The sequence below is a fragment of the Diorhabda carinulata genome, chromosome 5, assembly GCF_026250575.1.
Source record: "Diorhabda carinulata isolate Delta chromosome 5, icDioCari1.1, whole genome shotgun sequence".
In the NCBI taxonomy this organism is placed as follows: Eukaryota; Metazoa; Arthropoda; class Insecta; order Coleoptera; family Chrysomelidae; genus Diorhabda; species Diorhabda carinulata.
In genome coordinates, this window is record NC_079464.1 from 4004281 (window position 1) to 4026477 (window position 22197).

General features: G+C 29.6%; 3 protein-coding genes across 4 annotated transcripts in view; 1 reads left to right on the forward strand and 2 right to left on the reverse strand.

Annotated features, from left to right (window-relative positions):
- Positions 1–872: 872 nt before the first annotated feature.
- Positions 873–22166, reverse strand: LOC130894436 (oxysterol-binding protein 1). 2 transcript variants are annotated; one of them, XM_057801287.1, is made up of 12 exons: positions 21914–22166; positions 17339–17401; positions 15502–15690; positions 14452–14713; positions 13948–14116; positions 8899–9086; positions 7969–8252; positions 5905–6172; positions 3208–3325; positions 2739–3018; positions 2475–2680; positions 873–1091 (listed from the first exon to the last, which is right to left on the reverse strand). In XM_057801287.1, exons 1-12 carry the CDS (start codon positions 22060–22062, stop codon positions 949–951), a joined length of 2319 nt encoding a protein of 772 aa, XP_057657270.1. In that variant the 5' UTR covers positions 22063–22166; the 3' UTR covers positions 873–948. The 2 variants fall into 2 exon arrangements, with proteins under 2 accessions (XP_057657270.1, XP_057657271.1); XM_057801288.1 differs by lacking the exon at positions 17339–17401.
- Positions 9618–12038, forward strand: LOC130894449 (putative nuclease HARBI1). The gene is made up of 2 exons (XM_057801304.1): positions 9618–10231; positions 10982–12038. Exons 1-2 carry the CDS (start codon positions 9818–9820, stop codon positions 11705–11707), a joined length of 1140 nt encoding a protein of 379 aa, XP_057657287.1. The 5' UTR covers positions 9618–9817; the 3' UTR covers positions 11708–12038.
- Positions 10255–22197, reverse strand: part of LOC130894451 (uncharacterized) — a 692198-nt gene continuing 680255 nt past the window's right edge. The window contains exons 2-5 of the mRNA XM_057801308.1: positions 12732–13206; positions 12058–12302; positions 11802–11934; positions 10255–10827 (exon numbers count right to left, since the gene is read on the reverse strand). Coding sequence (XP_057657291.1) covers positions 10312–10827; positions 11802–11934; positions 12058–12302 — 894 coding nt within the window. The 5' untranslated portion in view covers positions 12732–13206 and the 3' untranslated portion in view covers positions 10255–10311. The remainder of the gene's footprint in view (positions 10828–11801; positions 11935–12057; positions 12303–12731; positions 13207–22197) is intronic.

Below are 22197 nucleotides of genomic sequence, written 5' to 3' on the forward strand. Positions count from 1 at the left end.
AACCTACTGTGTGTAATTTACTGTTGCTTGTGGTATAGGCGCGTTTCGTTGATTAAAGAAGTGGAAAAAAACGTTCTCGGTGTGTTTTATGATTTTCTAAGATGAAATAACTACCGATACAAGACTATCGATTTCGCTTACACTCTAATTACTTAGTTTTAATTTCTCTAACTGCGATTATTATTTTTTAATATATTGTTAAAACGCGCCCACCATCTTCATCTATGGTTGTTATAGAACGCGAATACCCAAAGAAATAATCTATGAATGAGAAGAGATTTGTTGGTATAGGCACGTTTCGTTGATTAAAGAAGTGAAAAAGAACGTTCCCGGTGTGTTCTATGATGAAATAACTACTAATACAAGAGTAACGATTTCGCTTACACTTTTATTATTTAGATTTGGTTCTATAACTGGAATTCTTCTTTTTTAATGACCGATCTCGTCAAAATGGGTCTACTTTACCCATAGCGAATACCCAATGAAATAATCTACAAATGAAAAGTTTTGTTTTGTTGGTATAGGTACGTTTCGTTGATTAAAAGCGTTCTCGGTGTATTTTATGATTGTACGGGAAGAAATAAAACGATTTTCGTCAACTGTATAAGCAAATATATTTACATTATCACATATTAGGAAAAGCTGTATATTTTGAAGATGATTTGTCCAAAAAAAAATATATATATATATACAAAAAAGAGAGGGGGAAAGTGTCTTATTTACATTAAAAAAACTGACATAATTCTTGGAATTAGTACACCGCGTTAACGAACCACTTTGTAAGACTTTATTTATTTATTACCATTAACCTCTGTACTTTTTTTATTTATTAGCCGTATTACTAAAAGGAATAATAGAGAAAAAAAAAACTGTTTTTGAGACATAATTAAATACAGTCGAAAATTCGATTGGCTATCATAGGAATGGCTGGGGGGTGGAGTTTTTAAACTAAAATATATCGGGGCATGAGGACCAGTCTTGGTTGGCTTTGCAATCCCAATAGGTACCTTTGTAGACGTGGTGCATTATACCAGAATCGTCTTCTTGGGTTTGATCGAACCATACGGGTTTGTAAGGTGTGTAAGGACGACCTGTAATTGAAACACAATTAAAAATGTGTACAGTGTGATCTAAAAAAAATTATAATAAATTAACTATAGAATGTACATTATTCAATGTTGGTGGTGTTTGAAACTAAAACGATGAAATTTAGAAAACTCCAATTATATTGATAAAATGAAACCTAAAATATAAACAAGGAATGTTTGGAACAAGATTGTTGAAAAATTATGAAATTTTCGAAGATTGTAAAAAAAAAATAAAAAAAGCCTAAAATTGTTTTTACATTCCGATTATTTGGAAAATTCTACAATTATTCAAAAGTAGTAGTTTTTTTGCATTCTACAATCTTTCGGAAATGAGAAAACTCTGGAAAATGCTAAGAGAACTGATAAGAAAATCGGAAAAGTAGGATTCCTAGAATTTTCTGTGAAAATTCAAATAAATCGATCATTGAATTGAGAAAATTCTGGAAAAGTATTTTGAATTCCGCAATTTTCAGGAAATAAAAACATGTTGGAACATTCTAAAAGATATTTGATGAGAAATCTTAAAATGATTTAAAAACTGAAAAATTTGCTGGAATTTCAGATTTTCTGAGAAATTAAAGAAAAGTGGAGAAATGTTTGCAATTCATTGAAAATAAACAAAATTATAGGGAAAATCTGGTATTATTTTGATAATGGAAAAGTTTTCCCTTTTTTTCATTTTTCAAAAAGTTTTCTAGGAAATAATTCGAAAACTGAAAAATTTCCTGGAATTGGACATTTTCTGAAAAATTAATATAAAATCAATAGAAAATTTTAAACATTTCAACTATTTTTGGAAATAACAATTGTTGGAAAAATGCGATGGAAAAGTTTTTGTTTTTTTTTAAATTCTTTAAAAATTGGAAAAATACAATTATTTCATTTTTTTTCGAATTTCGGAATTTTCACAAAAATTTTCCTAACTTTTCGAAAATGAAAAAATTCATTCATTCTAGGAAAAATTCATAGAAAAGTTTTCTTGTATTTATAATATTTTTAAAAATGATAAAATTCTTGAAAAGTTTTATTGAAAATAATCAAAAAATTTTCAAAAAACCTGAAATAATTCAAGGGGCAAAGGCAATTTTGTAAAAATGAGTAAATCCAGAAAAATACTATAATTAATGATTTGAAAATTTTTTCCTTCCTTGCTATTCTCTCTAAAAATAATGAAAGCGAAAATCTAAAAAAAAAGTGTGAAAATTTATTGAATATTTCAAAAAAATTCTAATTTTTAAAAATTTTTCAGGAAAAAATATATGAAATTTATATATCAACACACACAATATAAATAAATTTTCTGAAAATAAATGAAATTCGAAAAAAATTAGGGAAAATTCAAATTTTTTGAAAATTTTTCATGCAAAAGAAAATAAATGAAAATACCTTCCGCCGCAGCCAATTCCGCCTCAGATTCCCGTTGTCTCCTCGCGGCTCTCTGTTTCTCCTCCAAACGAATCTTCTCCTTATTAGATTCATCCCATAAACCTTCCTCCATGAGTCTCTGATCCGGTCTCAATCTCGAATCTGTCGGAGCCACACCTTCTTCCGGTTCATTCAACTGAGCAGCCAAAACCGTAAAATTATAAAACCTACAAACAACAAAATTGAATAAATAAACCAAATAAATCAAAATACAGCCATACTAACTTTTCGGATTCCGGCGGGGGCGGTCTACGTTTCCAAGCTATTATCGAGGGACCGGTTTCGTATACAGGATTACCATTCGTACCGGTGTTACCCGTTACGGGGGCTATTTCAACTTGATCGTCCCACGTACCGTTGACTATCCATTTAACGCTACCTTCACCGTCCATTACCACACCTTTAACCCGCCTCTGGGAATCCCTGGTGAAATACGAGTAAGGTATGTATTTCAGTACGCACTTTATACCTTCGGCGGCATCCTTTCCTATTATTTCCATATCACCTGTTCAAATCAAATCGATTCATTTCATAGTTACTAATAAAAATTGTAATCGAGTCGGTCCGATCCTGTTGTTTGTTTACGTTTCCTATGGAAATTGACGTTGACAAGTGACGTAAACGCGTTTGGTGTACGGTAGTCGATAATGTAAACATAAAACAGGACCGGATTGGATTCGGATAATATTATTACCGTGTTGGTCGACCCATAATTTTCCCACTATGATATTGTGAATTGTGGTGGTAACTTTTCTCCATGAATATTTGTGTTTATCTTTGAATTCTAATTGCGCTGTTCCTAATGGAATAATCTGTGAAAAAAAAAAACGTAATTTTGAACGGTATATTTATTTTTCTCATGTTTCGTAGTTTTATAATGAAGAGTTTTATTAAAATTTAAAAAAGAATTCTGAAAAATTCGATTTTGTTTAAAAAATTTCGGAAAAACAAGTTTTTTCACTTTTCGTTGTATTATGATGTTGAATAATTGTGAAAAATTGAATGAAATAAAAATTGAATAAATATAAAATTTTTAAATATCCTGATTTTTCGAAAATTTTTGAAAATGTGAAGTATTTTGAGTGAAAATTTTAAATGTTATTGAAATGTTTTAAAAATTGGAAAAAGCCTATGTCGAAATTCAAAAATTTCTGAAAAGCAAAAACATTTGAAAAATTCGATGTGATATTTTTTCTTCAATGAATGATAAAACATTCAATAAAATCGGAAAGAAATGTTTGGTAATACAAATTTTGAAAATTTCTTGCATCATAAAGATTTTTTTTTAAATTAGAAAAAATTTAAAAAAAAAGTTTTTTCAAATTTTTTCAACGAAATCAAAAAAACTAAATGTGAAAATTTAAAAAATCGTAAAAATACAAAATTTACAATTATTATTGATTTTCGCAAATTTTAAAAAATAGAAAATTATGGATAACTCGACGAAATGTAAAAAATGGAAACAAAATGTTTTCCATGTTTAAAAATAATGATGAACCTAATCCAAAAATACGATAAAATCGAAAAAAATCCGAAAAAAATGTATGAGAAATTCAAATATGGAAAATTTTTTACATTTTGCAGTTTTTTAACGCTGAAGATTTTTTTTAAATTAGAAAAAATTCAAGAAAAAATAATGTTTTTTCAAATTTTTTCAACGAAATCAAAAAAACTAAATGTGAAAATTTAAAAAATCGTAAAAATACAAAATTTACAATTATTATTGATTTTCGCAAATTTTAAAAATTAGAAAATTCTGGATAACTCGACGAAATGTAAAAAATGGAAACAAAATGTTTTCCATGTTTAAAAATAATGATGAACCTAATCCAAAAATACGATAAAATCGAAAAAAATCCGAAAAAAATGTATGAGAAATTCAAATATGGAAAATTTTTTACAATTTGCAGTTTTTTAACGCTGAAGATTTTTTTTAAATTAGAAAAAATTCAAGAAAAAATAATGTTTTTTCAAATTTTTTCAACGAAATCAAAAAAACTAAAACTGAAAATTTAAAAAATCGTAAAAATACAAAATTTACAATTATTATTGATTTTCGCAATTTTTAAAAATTAGAAAATTCTGGATAACTCGACGAAATGTAAAAAATGGAAACAAAATGTTTTCCATGTTTGAAAATAATGATGAACCTAATCCAAAAATACGATAAAATCGAAAAAAATCCGAAAAAAATGTATGAGAAATTCAAATATGGAAAATTTTTTACATTTTGCAGTTTTTTAACGCTGAGGTTTTTTTTTAAATTAGAAAAAATTCAAGAAAAAATAATGTTTTTTCAAATTTTTTCAACGAAATCAAAAAAACTAAAAGTGTAAATTTAAAAAATCGTAAAAATACAAAATTTACAATTATTATTGATTTTCGCAAATTTTAAAAATTAGAAAATTCTGGATAACTCGACGAAATGTAAAAAATGGAAACAAAATGTTTTCCATGTTTAAAAATAATGATGAACCTAATCCAAAAATACGATAAAATCGAAAAAAATCCGAAAAAAATGTATGAGAAATTCAAATATGGAAAATTTTTTACAATTTGCAGTTTTTTAACGCTGAAGATTTTTGGAAAAACTTGAAAAAATTCAAGAAAAAAAAAAAGGTTTTTCAAATTTTTTCGCATTTCATTTTTCCAACTAAATCAAAAAATTTACTGAAAATATTTAAAAAATCCTAAAAATATAAAATTGTTGTATCTTTGTGCCAATTTTAAAAATAAGGAAATTCTAGAAAAGTCCATGAAATAAAAAAAATCAAATTCAAAATTTTCCACAATTTCTCAATGTTTGAAAATGATAAAAAATAAGATAAAATCAAAAAAAGGGGAAATACAAATTTTGACAATTTTTTTTAATTATGCAGATTTTTTCGAAAAATTCAGATTTTTCAAAATTTTTCCCTTTTCAATTTTTAAGTAATCAAAAAAATCACTTAAAATGTTAAAAAATTGTAAAATAAAGATTTTGCACTTGGCGATAATTTAAAAAAAAAACCAAATTATTCTAAATTTTCTGCATTTTCTTAATGTTTCAAAATGATAAAACAAATCGATAAAATCGAAAAAATGATGTGAAAAATTTTTAATAAAATAACAAAAAATTCCGAAATTTATGACGATACTCAAAAAATTATGAAAAATGGAAATATAAGAATTTCAGCAATAAAATTATCCTGAATGTTTCTGAAGAAAAAATACGAGTTTTCTAAATTTTCTCGCAAATTTTCATTAAAAAAAAAAAATTACATATAATCAGGAAAAAAAATGAAAATTGAATAAAAATTAAAAAAATATACAAAAAAATTAAAATATTCGTTAATTAGAAAAATATTGATATTATTCAAGCGTTTCCTAACAAAATAAAAATTTCACTAACTTGTAAATATTTTCCCCTAAATTTCGAAGTCATCGTAAACTCCTGGAAACACACCCAATTCTTCCCTTCGCAATATTGAGCTACCATCGGGGGATGATGAGAAACTTGCTCATTGATAATTCTCCAGCCCAGATCATCAGTACGGTCGCATTCGTAAGTTTCCCCCAATAAAGGATTGAAAGGTTTACCGGTTCTTATACTAGTCGTAGCGTAAGCAGATATAGTAAAAGCTGCTACGTACGCCAACTGTTCGCAAGGATCACTACATCTACAAAAATTTTTAATAAACACTAATTTCCTTATATATTCCCCCTATCTTTCCCCCCTATTCGACCCAATTTGATTATGAACATTTTATTGGACTCAATCCGGTCCTGTTGATTGTTTACTTTTACTAAGAAATCTGACATTGACAAGTGATGTAAATACATATAAGGTATAGTAGCCGGTAATGTAAAAGTACAGGACCGTATTTAGTCACATTAATTTTTAATTTCCGTGTTGATTATATTGTGAATTATGGTGGTAATTTTACAGTGTATGCTCATTTTTGTTTACCTTATCAATAATTAATCAAATATTAATTTTAATAAATGTGGATTTACCAATAAAAAAAAAATATTTTTTCAACAAATTTCCTGTAATTATAATAGTCAACAACTTTATCGAATAAAATAAAAAATATATATTTATCCCGCTATAAAAATAGTTTATAGTGTAAATAAATGTTCTGTAAATATTTGTAAGTATTAAAACAATCAATTAAATTTAAAAGTTTGGAAAATATTTTAAAATGCGACGTTTCGTTCAGTAAATTCAAAACAATCTACAATTTGTTGTCGTTTCTCTTTTATTACTTATTTTTATTTGAAACAAAATGGATTTCAAATTTATTTTACACCCCTCGTATAACGACATCGTCCTCCCACGTGTTGATATACTTCAAGGAAGTGGAATTAGTGATAGGAAACAATAAGATAAAACTCCCTTGAGGAACACAAGTTTATGTAATAATTAGAGAAACTTTTAATATTTTTATATTTTGAAAATAATCGTTATAAAAGTTTTTATGTTTCGATAGACACTGTATTCGCATGAAAATATGTACAAATGAGACTTTGGTGGTACTAAAAGATCAAGATGTACATATTTCTTGAAAATTAATAATAAAAGTGAAAGAGAATTATTAATAAAAACTTCTACGTGTCTAAACCTTCAGTATGCAGTGAAAATAATTTATAACTTTTGATAGACACTGTATTCTTATGAAAACATATACAAATTATACTCAAATATCGGGATTGAAGAACAAAATTGAAGAAAACTAGTCTTTAGAAAAAATTCATAAATTTGGGAGACTTCAATATTCATAAAATGATCTGTCAAATAATGGTATAGTTTTCAAAAAAAATTTCAAATTTGAAATCAGAAGTGTTCTGAAGAAAATTAAATCTCTGGTAATCAATTGACTGGGACATGCATGGATGACTAGAAACGGTAATTGGAAAGTAAAAGAGTGTGTAAGAACCACTTCAAAAAGGTAGAAAGGACAAAGGGAAAGAATTGCAAGAAAAAATGGAAAAAACGAGAGAAATGGCAGAGATTTAATGACACAGAATGATGAAAGGTGCAGAAAGATATAAAAATGAAGATAAAGATTAGATTTATAAGGAAAAAGGAAAATAAAACTAGAAAAATAAAAGCAGGGACGTAATACAAATATAAAACCTAAAATTGAAACAGATAGAGGAAAGATAAGTGAGAAAAGAATAAGAAAACAACTAGAACGTGTGGAAAATCCAGAGAACATGATTGAGAGCAATAGAAGAAATAAAATTGAGAAAATAGCAATAAAGCAACTATGGGAAATTTATTAACAAGCATAAAAAACTGATAATAATAAAAAAATTTTAATCGACGAAGGATCCAAACATCTGCATAACAAACAATTACTGAAAATTTATTTTAATTGTTTCAGAAGTACTAAAACAATTTTAATTTTTAATTAAAGATGAATTACCTGTACAATAAAGACAATAAAATGAAAATAAATGAAAAACTCACTTTGCTGCTATGTCAAGTATATCTGCATATTCAAAATCTTCAGTAATACGTTGCATCATCGAAAGAGGTTCGTTGAAATTGACCGGCATCGGTATTTTAGATAAATCTTTTCCTATACAATTTTTCATGATGCTCCACAAATTGAGAGGATAATTTGGCTTATCTGGAATCCTGGTACGCCTTTGGCGTTTACTACTGTTCGATTTAGGAGAAGCATTTGCAGATGAACCACTAGGAGTCTCTGGTCGTCTTATGTTGTTGTGTTTACCGGTTACTACTACTACCTGGAATCGTTTCACTCAATGAATCTTATTTTTAACCTAAACCCAAATGTTACCTTCATGTTTTTAACTTTTGAACACAACTTACTTATTAATCTATATATCATATTATCTAAATCTTTTAAATAATTGTTGTATGCTAAAATATTTATCTCTTATTGCTACTCAAACTAACATTTTGGTTAATTTTATCAGTGTATTAATAACAATAAACTTTCAATTAAATTCGCTTATCACTATGGATAAATGGCTTCGTATAATAAATACATCTTGAAAATGTTAAATAAAAACAAAAAAAGTTCATTAAAACTGAAACAACGTGATATTATGAGAATACCATCGATATGATGAATGAAAGTTGAAAATACAAAATAAAGAAAAAAAAAGTTCATCAAAACTGAAAAGAAACTTTTAAAACTTGTTATTATGAATAAATGCCATCAATATGATAAATACAACTTGAAAATGTAAAGTAAAGATAAAAAAGTTGATTTAAATCAAGAAGAAACTTTTAAATCGTAATATTATGGATAAATGCCATCAATATTAGAAATACAACATGAAAATACAAAATAAAAACAAAAAAGTTGATCAAAATTTAAAAGAAACTTTTAAAATGTAATATAACAAGTAAAATTTAACATCTAACCTGTTTAGTTTGTGTCTCTTCAGTCTCACTCGAACTATCAGAGCTATTACGTCTATGACCTGTCCCAGTTCGAATATTTAATGTAAAATGTTCGTCATTATCTGTAACATGTCCAGGTGAACAACCACCTTCTGCTAAAGCATCATAAAATTCGTTATCATCCTCGTCTTCGTTATTAGTTGCATTTACTGAAACGAATATGTAGTTTGTTACTTCGAATTTTGATTAAAAAAAGTTAGGTTAGAAACGAAATTCATGGATAGCTACTATAATTATTACAAATACATTAACAGTTTTTGAGGTTAGAATTTTTATTGCTGATTAAACTTACTGATTTTCTCGATTTCATTTCGTTTCAATAGTTTTTTCATATTATTTCTTTAAAAAATAATTATCGGATGTGTTTTATACTATTTTAACATAATAGATAACGGCAAAATTATGACTCGTAAAATACTCGTGCTATTAGTCAACGTATCAGTTCACGAACTAACTAACCCATCAATTTCTTATTATTATATCTGTTATCGAATGTATAATGACGACACGCTGTTTCAAAGTGAAAAAACAGTTTCATATTTTTAATAACTCACGGGACTAGAAGCATGAATATTTGAAATTATGATGTGATTTAACGAAACAATTACGTAATCAGGTATTAACAAGGTCAGTTTACTTTTCGTTAGTAATGATTATTTTCGTTTATTAATTATAACAGTAAAGCAGAGCATACACGGTCAATAAAACTGACAGTAGGTATTGATAAAAGTACTGAAGGTGCCCTTCTTCAGTATTTTCTGTGATTACACGATCATTATTACTGAAAGTATTACTGATGTTCGTTTAATTCACACGGTCATTATTACTGTCAATATTATTCGTCAGTTCCCGCTTTCCATCCTTTAGTAGATAACTTAACATGGATAGAGCCTGTTTGGCAATAGTTATAGCTTCTGCTGTTGTAAAAAAAAGAAAAAAAAGAAGAATATGGGTTAAGGATTGGCTGTTGGAAAGAGACAGGTACACCCATTTAAACCTATTGAATGAAATAGTAGTTAAAAATCCTGCAGATTTCAAAAATTATTTTCGAATGAGTGAAACAACGTTTTTAACTTTATTGGACATGGTTTCACCTCATATTAAAAAGCAAGACACTAATATGAGACAAAGTATCAGTCCAAAAGAGCGACTCGCTGTTACTTTGCGATACCTGGCGACAGGAAGAAATTTTGCTGACCTCAAGTTCTCAGCATTGATTTCCCCAGCAGCAATTAGTTCAATGATAATTGAAACATGTGAAACTCTCATCTATGTGCTTCGAGATTATATCAAGGTAAGTTGAACAAAAAAATTCAATTAGTAAAATATTTTATTAGTATGTATAGGCATTTATACACTTTACAAAATTTTATTTTATTCAGAAAATGTATGATAGTAGTCCTTCAAGTTATTTTTTGATGAAATGCCGTTATCATCGATTGGATCATAATTGTTATTATTGTTTAAAATCATAATTTTTTGGGGGGAAGTGGTGGTGGTAGAAGGGACATGGACTGGACTAGGAAGGGTTCCGTTCAGTATTTGGGAAGGATTTGATGAATGGAGGCAGGAAGATTGCGGCTCGTTGATTTTAACGGAGTTGTGATGCAGATTCCCCATTGTAGCCTCAAATAAAATGTCGTTTATGGCCTTTTCGGCAAGTATTTTTTGGGACGCATCCAAATTTTGCAATTTTGTAGCCCAAACTTTCGCTAAGTTAAGATTGTAATCTCCTTCTTTTTCCTTGGTCAGGTACTCACACGCTAAATTCAGCAAATCTGATTGTTTATTACATTTTTTTTGTTTTTTGGATTTTCTGTTGTAATTTATTGAAGTCGAAGGCTGAGTGATAACATCGTCCTCTGGAATTATGTTTGTAGTTTCTTGAGCCTAAAAAATAAAACAAGAGTTAAAAAATTCCTCGATGTTCATATTTCATGCTTTAAAAATGATTGACATTCTTTGTAACTAATTACAGCAAATTTTTATTACTACTAATAATAACAATCTTATTATTATTTAAAAAATATTTTTTTTTTTACAGCTTCCCTTAACAGAAGAGGAATGGTTATTAACTGCAGCAGAATTCAGCAAGAACTGCCACTTTCCTACTTGTCTCGGAGCTCTTGATGGAAAGCATATCGCCATAAAAAAACCGGCTAATACCTCCTCTCTGTATTATAATTATAAAGGACACTTTAGCATTGTTTTAATGGCATTGGTCAATGCAAATAAGGAATTTATAATGGTGGATGTAGGAGCTAATGGTAGGATCTCCGACGGTGGGGTCCTCTTTTATACAAAATTTTGGGATTTGTTTCTAAAAAAGCAATTGCATATTCCACCTCCCACAAAGTTACCAGGTTCAGAGGATTATTTTCCTTACGTTTTTGTGGCAGATGAGGCCTTTGCTTTGCACTGCAACCTTATGAAACCATACCCTCAAAAAAAATGTACAAAGGAGCAAGATACTTTCAATAAACGACTGTCCACAGCTCGATGTGTAGTCGAAAATGCCTTTGGCATTCTCGCATCAAGATTTGGTGTGTTTCAAAAGCCAATAAATCTTGGTCCTGACAAAGCAACAAAAATTACACTAGCATGCTGCTATCTGCATAATTACTTAAAAAAGGAATCTCTAAACTTTAGTGCACAAAACGAAATTGAAAGCATAGATGTAGGGGCTAGTCTTCGTGAAGAACATAGTAGGAATGCAAGCGACGCAAAATCCACAAGGGATAAATATTGTACATATTTTAATCTTACATAATAATTTGTCATAATACTTTTGCAAATGTTAATTTTTTATTTCAAAAAATTTAATACTGAAATTTATGGTAAAAACCAAACAATCAAAATCATACCTGTTCCTCTTCCTCGTTTTCCACATCAATCGACGAGTGGGTTTCGAATGGCTGCTCGATTTTATCAAGAAATTGAAGAGCATAAAATACCCATGACGACGGAGTGTAAATGTCTTCGGTACCACATCCAGACCTTTAATAACATAATAAATTCATTTCATATTTTCTTTTTTATATAATTATTATAAAAACAACTATACCTAATGCCTAAATAAAATTTTACTAAGAAAATCAAAATGTTGGTATATATTCTCACCTTTTCGAAGATTCAATTTTCTTAAGTTCTTTTCGAAAATTTGATCTTAATGTATTTATTTTTTTCCTGACATCGGAAATTTCCGCGTTAGGTTTTATTTTTTTGTACAAAGGCAATAATTTATTTAAGGCTTCCATCCTTTTATTTTTTTTCATGTAATTTGGATCTGTGGAGCTCCACAATTCGGGCATGGATTCAAAAGTATGAATAAATAATTTAAGATCTTCGTCCATATTATCCTCCATCTGCAAATTATTTAACAAAATGTAAATGAAGTTATGATTAATATTTTCGTTATTAACCCTCCGAGTACCATGGGGTCCTTTTGGGACCCAACACTTTTACGAGAATTTAACTTTCTCTGCTGTATGACCTTTGTAAACTCCGTTTTAAAATATTGTTTCTTCAGAAAATACAAGAAAAAACAAGTTGCACCTTTTATTTATTTTTGGGCATAAGTTAAAAGATGAGTAAACTTGAAGGTAAAATTCATTATTAGCATTCAAAAACATGTGAAAGTACCAAGTTTCAACTTCCTATTCAATAACCCAAGATTTAAAATGGAAAAAAATATTTGGGGTCCAAAAAGGACCCCTGTGGTACTTGACTTTCATGAGGACCGTGGTACCCAGAGGGTTAAATTCACAGTATTTTAAAAATAATCTTGTACTTACTTTGGATGCACGAGTTTTTGCACAATTTAATAACTGAGGAAGATAAATTTATCGTAATTAAACTTAATTTAACTTAATTTAAATAACGTAATTTAACTTAAATTCGTAAGAAAATAAGCAGGCTTCACGTTTTCAGAGAAAATAAACGGCAACTCTACAAAAAGCAAACCAACGTCGAACTCCAAGATTTCATCAATTAGATGGCACGTGTTTTCACAACCTAAACCCGCCTCATTACTGAAGAATGAAGCAAACCCGGCCACACGGTCATTATTACTGTCAGTATCCCCACTACTCGGCGACCAGAACTGAGGAATGAATGGATTGAAGCATCAATCTTCAGTACCCTCTTCAGTACTTCAATACCTCGGATTACACGATCAGTATTACTGACAATATTTTTCGATACTGTCAGTATTATTGACCGTGTATGCTCTGCCAATAAAAAGAGATAGTTTTCAGTTTTTGGTAGTGGCTACTACTACACGGGACGTGAATTAAAATAATCATTTGATTCATAGATAAATTTAATTGGCAAATTATATTAAACTATATACATTCAATTATTAATACGATGTATGATAATGATTTTATTTAGTGAGATAATTCGATGGGAATGCATAATTTTAAAAATTAAAACGTTCAAGTAGTAACAAGATTATTTATAGTATTTCGAAAGTCAATTACACGATCGAGATTTACACCAGAAGTGTACTCCAAATGTCAATATTTCCACTAACGAAATCATATCAATGCAAAAAAAAATGACACCAGTTTCCACTCGGAATAAAAACGAAGCCATTTCGAAGTTTTATGACATTCAGTTTTCTTTTCGACTGTGGAATTGAAGTGACGTTACGAGTTTTAGAATGTATCGGAAAAATTTATACCAGGTGTATATAAAAATTTCAATTACCAACAATTTTCTTCAAAGTAAAGAAAAAATTCTACAAGGTGTTTATGAAAATTCAAATCACCCGAATTTTTTTTTCAAAACTCTACGAGGTGTACATGAAAATATTTTAATTACTAGAAATTTTTTTACATGAAGAAAAATATCTACCAGGTGTGGATAAAAATTTGAGTTTCCAGTAATTTCCTTTAAAAAATAACAAAAAGAAAAAGTTCTACCGGGAGTGTACCAAAATTTCAATTACTAACAACTTTTTTTCAAAATAACAATTTTCTACGAGGAGTGTATGAAAATTGCACTTACCGGCCGGAATTTGCGAATGAGCGTTCGCGGCCCGTTCCAATTTAGAATGTTGCTGAGCAAGTGTTTCCACCATTTCTTGCAAACGTATTCTCTGTTCTTTTTCGTGCTGTAACGCTCTCATTAATTTATGTCCATGACTTTGAGATGATTTCAAATAATCACCGCAAGACTGAAAAAAATCAAATCGCACTTCGACATAAAAAACAGTTACGAGAGCACAATCAAAACCGAATTGATCGATGAATTATTATACGAGGGGCAATAAGAAAATAGTAAAAACATTTTAAGGCATATCGAAATCGAATCTTTTTTAATTAGAAACAAAGTAACAAAGTATATTAAAAAAAAAATGTTTTATAATTAACATTGTTTGTATTTGAATGATTACGAATAAAAAAATAGAAAAGGTTTCGTACAATAAAAAGTACTAAAAACTGGTTTAAACAAATTCCGACGAATAAAAATTTTTTTTTTTTTAATATTAATTTGAAATAATCGACTTACATTAACCATAGCATTCGATGCGATCCTAAATAAAGTAGCCCTTTCGCAAACTTCCTTACTTTTTCCTTGTAACGATTCCGGATCCGGGTTAGTTTCCATTTCACCTAAAGATTTGGCCAAATTTTTCCAATGTTTAGCCAAAACGTCGCTACACGTTTGTAGATCATTCAATTGCGATTCTAATTTCCTAACTACACCAGACCAGTCTTCAAAATCACTGGAATCGTCTATTTCTTCGTCCTCCTCAGATTCCATATTTCTACTATAGTAGAAAACGTACCTAATTAGTATAAAAATCGCCACAATTACGTGTCAAAAGCTTCTCATAACTATTTAAACGGACTACCTAACCTCAATAAGGACACCATACAAATTGAACATCCGAAAAGCACTGCAGGCTGTAACAACCGGCCGTGCGAAAATCTGGACGCAGGCAAGAGGTAAATGTCCAATAATTTCGACTAAAAGACGCCTAAAACCTTAAGAATAAGGATTCGGAGGCACACATCACAGATCGGGAGTAGTAGATCGATGAATAAGGAAACCACTTGGTACACACACAGCTCCAGGAGGAATGGCTTGGCCAGAGGACGTTGGACATTGTAAACGAAACTTCGCTACCGTCTTCGAAGTCGCTGCAATGGAATGCGGACGAGAGATACTTGTGGAATGGAAAAAAGGCCCACCGACGGGCCTCGGAACCTCGTGCGTCTGACACCAAACAACTAAATAATCGCAAAATCCGACTAGTAACGACTGTCATTTAAGACTGCATCTCTGCTAATTTAATTGAAATCACGGATAATCTGGATTGTTGGTGCTACATGGAAAAGGATGAAATTGAAGATGACGTCGTTTGTGAGTGCCCGGCACTCAAACACTTGAGAAAGCCTATTGACATCATAGGGTTCAAGCCGAAGCGTCTGATCGGTTTCTCAATGTCCATAATGCTACTATGAAGTACATAACCTCCAAATAAAAGGGAATAAATTGACAATTTTAACCTCAAAATACCGACGAACGATTTCTATTTTTTGAATTTTTACTTACATAGCTTTGGCTTTCGCCAATTCCAGAGCGGTCACCCATTGCTGCCTTTCTACTTCGGATGCTGCCTTTATGTGAAACGTTTGGGTACCACCATTCGAAATAACAAATGTACACGCGTCTACCGTATAGATCAAGGCACCATGAAGAGATATACTACCGCGACAAGTGTGCGCCATTTCAGCTTGATTTCTATAAAAACGTTTAAGAAAATTTACGTTTTTTCCCCCTTTATTACAAGGTCTGGCTATTAAATAACGAGACTGATCGAAGCAGTGCTGGAAGTCTTCTTTGGTGATGTAGCTTTAGGAGCTTTGCTATTTTTTGCTTTACCGCTTCTATCGACTCAAATCGGGTCCATTTCAAAGCAGATCTTTTTTGATCGGGAGTCAGATTTTTTGGCACCAGCTTCGCATAGACTTTTGTCACGTGTAAAATTTTTCTGCACGCACAATTTGTTTGATTTTGGTCACTATTTCCGGAGTTGAAACGGTCACAGGGGGACCTGGGCACTGGTCATCTTCAGTGCTCTCACTAAAGCGTTTACATCACTCAAAAACACTCTAACGACATAGAGAATTGTCCACATAGACTTCTTGCAACAATTTATAGCACTCAGTCGGAGTTTTTTTTTCAATTTAACGAGAAATTTCGTCACACATGGTTTTCAGCTCGAGAAAAAAAAAATAATTTCGTTTTAAACCGCTATTGCACAAATACTATAATAGTGACGGAAGGAAACGTGTTTTGGAACCTTGCATAGACAATATATCTACATACCCAACGCACTACTAGTTTTTTACCCCACCCTTCTAGGCAAGCAGTCTCGTTATTTAATAACCAGACCTCGTATCATATAAAAATTGATGATTTAAATGTATTTTTTCTTTTGTTATTACGAAAAATTTATTATTTTAGTTTTTTGATTCAGTCAGCGGTTGACTGAATTCAAGCTCGTAGAAGATTCCAGAGCAGCCCTACTAAGGGTCGGTTTTATAAAATCCGGTTGACCGAACATCGAGATTCAGGAGTCGAACGGGTGGTTGATTCAACCGTAACGAAATTTCAGTTTAAAGTGCCAACCGAGAGTTGAAAGGTACTTTCTAACCTCAATTTTTATATAATTTGGCTTGCGTTTTACGAACTTATTTTAAATTAATTGAAACATCTTCTCCCGAATGATTCATCTGATAATCTGATTACAATTTTTTCATTGTAACTTCGACTTTAGACTGACACATTCTCCAAATGTCAGTTCACTCGGATTTGATTGGTTGAAATTGAACTTTCAGTGCAGCCAACGTAAATTTTTTAAGTACAAGACTCCGATTGGTCAACGGATGGTTGCAAATTCGTTTTAATACCGAACCAGTGCGTTTTGGAAATATGCATGTTGATGCTAGCCCACTTAATTACGTGTTCTAGTCTAAAAGACGTTTCGACCTAATTACAACCGTTAAAATATTCTCTATAACAACGTAATGAATATGTACAAAAATATAAGATTTAGAATCAACGAAATTTATAAATAAATTAAGCAAATACGATTAATAGACAATATAGTCACTAGTATACAACCGAATTAATTGAATAAAAATTTGTTGATAAATTTTTTTATTAATGATAATTTATAAATAAAAAAAACGGTTCTTATGCTGTTTTCGTGAGTTACGCCATTTTGTATCTAACGACGCAATTATTTTGTTTTCTAATTTCCCATTAATTTTCAATGTTAGACAGAATCGAAAAAAAAAAAAGTAAACGAAAACGTATAAATCAACACGATCACACCGACAAAATGAGGATAATGTTGTGCAGGGCCTTATATATTCCTACTTACCCTTGTCGGAATCTCCTACGTCTTCTTATTGTCAAAGTAGGTACGCCGCCATTGTTTTCGGCCCTGCACAACATATAAACAATATGTTAAAATATTTTATTTTGTCCAGCATATCTTCTGATATTATATTCTAATAATTTTTGTTTCTCTAAACAAAATTTAATTTCAGTGCTGATACGAAATAAAATAAATTTTTTATCTTTAATATCAATAACCGAACGTACAATTAGGACGTTAACCTTGCGTGATTGTGACACTTGTCATTTAGGTTAAGAATAATACCGGTGAGATTTATCATTGCAAATATATTTAAAAATATTCCTAATAAGAGAAAACTAAATAAAATAAATAAATATTTAATTGATATACGTGAAAGTAGCAGAACAGTGAAGTTCAAATATCTTTGGAACGCTATGAAGTTGTTGCCATATCAAAACATGGCGGTCATCAGTTTATTTTCTTCTTATGATCACTAATATATTTACAAATATTCATGTAATAAGAACAAATTGCATAAAAAGATTTAAATAACTATTTTTATTATTCCATATTCAATAAATATACGGGAAAGAAGCAAAAAAGTGGAATTGAAATATCTTTGCAAAGGTGTGAAGTTGTTACCAAGTGAAAAAAATGGCGGTTATCGAAGAATCTTCAATCAATGTTTATTTTGTTGCTATTATCAATCATATATTTGAAAATATTCATGTAATAATAAAATCCGTGAAAAAAAAAATAAATTCCTATCTTTATTTAATAATATTCAATCAATAAGTATTGAAGAAGTTTAAAAAAGTGTTCAGATATCAATATCTTTGAGATGTGAACGAAGAATCTTTCACGAGTGTTTCTTTTATCGTTTTAAATAAGTAATTTCTTAGTAAATAGTGATAAACGGAAAAATCGTGAACTAAAAACGTAAATGAGTTGTTAAATTTTGATTATTGTGTAATTATATTGAAAACTACATTTGGAGACAATATTTACACGTTATAATGAGCATTATAAATACATTTTTTTGGCAAATTCCTACTATGTTTACGATATCTTCTGGTCAGTATCCAATATTCAATTCTATTATTAAAAATATCTTTGATTTAACTAGGTGATTTTAACACGATAATATTTATATATTCGAGAAATGATTTATATTTTAGTTAACGTGATATCTACGCCATTTTGATCATTAAATAACCATCAATCAGACTTTGTAACAATACAGAAACATGAAAAGTATGTTATGATAACTATATAATTACTGATAAATAATATATGATATCAAAAACATACTAAAACTTAGTAATTATGCGTAATTATTTATAAGCTCACCTTTAAACTCGATGTAATTACTAATTAATTTCATGTATGACCTTCGATATTTTTATGCTCACCCACGTAAAAGAGAATTATTGATACATACGTAATTTGCAATAAATACCGTTTTTTCTTATTTTAAAATGTTAGGTTTTCATTTATTTCTGCTCTACTACAATCCCTAATTGATTTATATCTTTGTATACCCCATAAATTTGACAAAATATGAAATTTTACTAGTAATACACCCAATATGAGAAATTTAATTTGTGTTAATCGTATTCAACTGATAATTTAAAAATAACGTTCTCAGAATAAATCGCCAGCATTTTTTTATCGAAAGTAATCAACTTACTTAACCTCAAAACATATTAATTTATTTAGATACGTTCCCTCACTACATTTACACAATTTTTTAGTGTTTATTAAAGCTAAATAATTAATTTCTAATTAACTATCGATCTTAAACAATATACTCGAAAGGAATTTTTAAATATATGAAAATCTGACAACAGGGCGACTAGTATGTAATATCTCCTGATTAGAAGGTGTAGACAAAAATAATTAAACAAATTAGTAATTTGTTTGTATCAACAACTCCCTCTAAGGCCAATATTAGTAACTACAGTTTGTAACATTAGAACTACTGGTAGTTCAAACGTCACAACTGCCAGAAAAAAATCAAAATAATATAAAGAATCAGGTTTGTACAAGAAATCTAGAATTAGTCTTATATGTTTTAAAAACAAAAAATAAAACATACAGGATGATCTATTTGAAAAAACGAAACTTTTTTACATTTGAAGGAAAACTAAAAATTTGAAAATAATGTTGAAATGGGGATATAATTACTGTTATTGCATTGTACCTTGTATTTTCTTTAACCAGAAAGATATTAATGTTAAATTGAGGCGATTTATACTAAAAACTTGCCGAAAGCAAATTTTCACAATAAACTCCCTTGTTAATTCCAGAGAACCCTTATTGATCCTAGAAAGAATCTATTATGTTCTTTTTTCACTAAAAATTGCTGTCCTGATTAATTAGGACCCTTTGGATACAGTAGTATCGCTTTGTACCTTGTATTTTCTTTAACCAGAAAGATATTAATGTTAAATTGAGGCAATTTATACTAAAAACTTGTGGTATTAGAGCAAATTTTCACAATAAACTCCCTTGTTAATTCCAGAGAACCCTTATTGATCCTAGAAAGAATCTATTATGTTCTTTTTTCACTAAAAATTGTTGTCCTGAATAATTAGGACCCTTTGGATACACTAGTATCGCTTTGTAGCTTGTATTTTCTTTAACCAGAAGGATATTAATGTTATAAATGAAAAATGACCGATAGAAGTTCTCAAAGATGTAGAAATAAAATGTGAAGAGCTCGGCCCAGTTATTAATGAATCTTATACTGTATTTATGAATATATCGGCATCAGATGATTGTAGGAGAGCAAAAGATTTAATAATAGATGGTAAAAGTGTCCATAAATATATCTAGGAGAAATATTAAAAGAAAAAAACAAACTAATAACAAGAAGAAAGAAATTGAAAATGGTAACTTATGGCAGTAAATGTTGGGTGATGACACAAAAATTTTTGAGAGAAAAACTATCTGAAGAATATATCAAGGAATTAGAATGAACGATGCAGACTGGAAAATCCAAAATAATGGAGAAATTGATGATATGTTAGACAAAGAAAACATGAAAAGCCTGGAGGTTGAGATGGTTTGGCCACAATCAAAGAAAGTGGATGCCTAAAAAAATTGTTAATGCCAAAATATACAGCATTAGAAAAAGAGGCCACTTTGTATTAAATTCAAACAGTTTGTCGAGTCCAATTGTTCAAAGAGGCCATCAAGTGCCAAGGTTACTTCTTCCTCTTATCAGTACTTTATATCAATAATATATACTGTGTGTTATTTGTCGGATGACTGATTATTCTTATAATTTTAAACACTCATCATTCTCTAAGGCTGTAGTAGGGCAGGTTGACATTGCTATTGTAATACTTGGACAGATTAGCTTTTGATTCTCATAGTTTTTCTTCCAGTTTTTCCTGAAGTATTGTTTGTTCTGTTTTCGATCACCAAACAAGCACTGTGTGATCATGGGTTTGATGACCGTTTGGTACATCCAGAATACCATTTTGCCAACAAGCTTTTGACAGGTCCATATAGCCACACTGGCTTCTACAATTACCTTTTCGAGGTGTGTTATATCCAGGATAACTTCTAGATGTTTTGTTTTATTGAAAAATATTATATTTACAGTTGATGGAGAATTGCTTGTCATCACCCCAGTTTTTCATTGTGTTTAGTTCCTTTTGCATCCGGACAGATATACCTTCATGCTTGCCCCTTACTACCACCTCTGCTAACTAGTCCACTAGCAATTAGTAGAGTAGGGGTGATAGGGCTCCGCCTGGTCGACAGCCCTTCACTGTAAGGGGTTTTGTTTATTTCTAAATGGTAATTTCCTCTTTATATCCATAATATATACCCTACTGTGTGTTATTTGTCAGATAACTGATTATATTTATAATTTTTTGTCCCTTCTTCTGTTTCTATATTTCTTGCAATCCTCACAGGTCAAAAATATATCATTCTGTTTGTATATGATTGCAATTTCTCTTTTTTTACTTGATCTTTTGTAAGTTAATTTTCAGGTATGGATAGCAGTTGAATTCAAATATTTTATATTGTAAGGTTTTCTTGGAATAAAATAAGATTTTTTGGATGTAAAAGTGTTATTATGAGACATTTATTCACTTATTATTTAAAACACTCTAAGTGATACAACTTTCCCTTATTTTCAAACATTATCAAAGTTACATTTACTTTTTTACCATATGTATTATAGATCTGCCTTATGGTTATTGAGTTTTATAATCCTGATAATATTATCTACATTGCATACCAAAATTATTTTGAATCATATAATGTTTGAAAAAATATCATTAATGGGTATTGACTAAAGCATTTTAAAACTCCCTAGTTTTCAAAAAGTAATAGACAACAAATTAGTGAAAGTGAATGTTGAAACTTTATAATGAATTATTGATCCCAAATTATTGAGATAACACAGTTTTGAAATAAACATATAAATGACGAAAACATCGTTTGATTGAATATATTTGAACATAATAACGTTTATTTTTTATCACCTATCAAATTAATTAATAAACATTTACGAAGCTGTTAAGTAACTAGTAACTACTAAATTACTATCTTATATTTTTATAATAATAAACAAACCTGTAATATGACAGAAGTCCATTTTGTAGAACAAACCACCTTCTTTGATAACCTTTCAAATAATTAGTCCATTTAAACAACCATCCCTTCATGGCTGGTTCATTTTGAGCTGAGTTCGATTTGATATTCGCGCTGTCACTCATTTTCATATCAATTTAAAACTACTAATAGAAAGAGAATAAATCGTAAAAGTTACACGTCGTCCATATTTACAAGATGACGTAACACTAATGTATCGTGTCAAATGTCAATTAAAAATCGGCAAGATAATCCTGACATCTATA

What these genes read in the sequence shown, in the direction of transcription:
- LOC130894449 (XM_057801304.1), top strand. Translation starts at nt 9,818, where the DNA reads ATGGATAGAGCCTGTTTGGCAATAGTTATAGCTTCTGCTGTTGTAAAA. An exon ending in TGCTTCGAGATTATATCAAG is followed by an intron (nt 10,232 to 10,981) that starts GTAAGTTGAACA and finishes TTTTTTTTACAG; the next exon opens with CTTCCCTTAACAGAAGAGGA.
- LOC130894436 (XM_057801287.1), bottom strand. Translation starts at nt 22,062, where the DNA reads ATGAAAATGAGTGACAGCGCGAATATCAAATCGAACTCAGCTCAAAAT. An exon ending in GGACTTCTGTCATATTACAG is followed by an intron (nt 17,402 to 21,913) that starts GTTTGTTTATTA and finishes TATGTTGTGCAG; the next exon opens with GGCCGAAAACAATGGCGGCG. An exon ending in AAGAGACACAAACTAAACAG is followed by an intron (nt 8,253 to 8,898) that starts GTTAGATGTTAA and finishes AAACGATTCCAG; the next exon opens with GTAGTAGTAGTAACCGGTAA.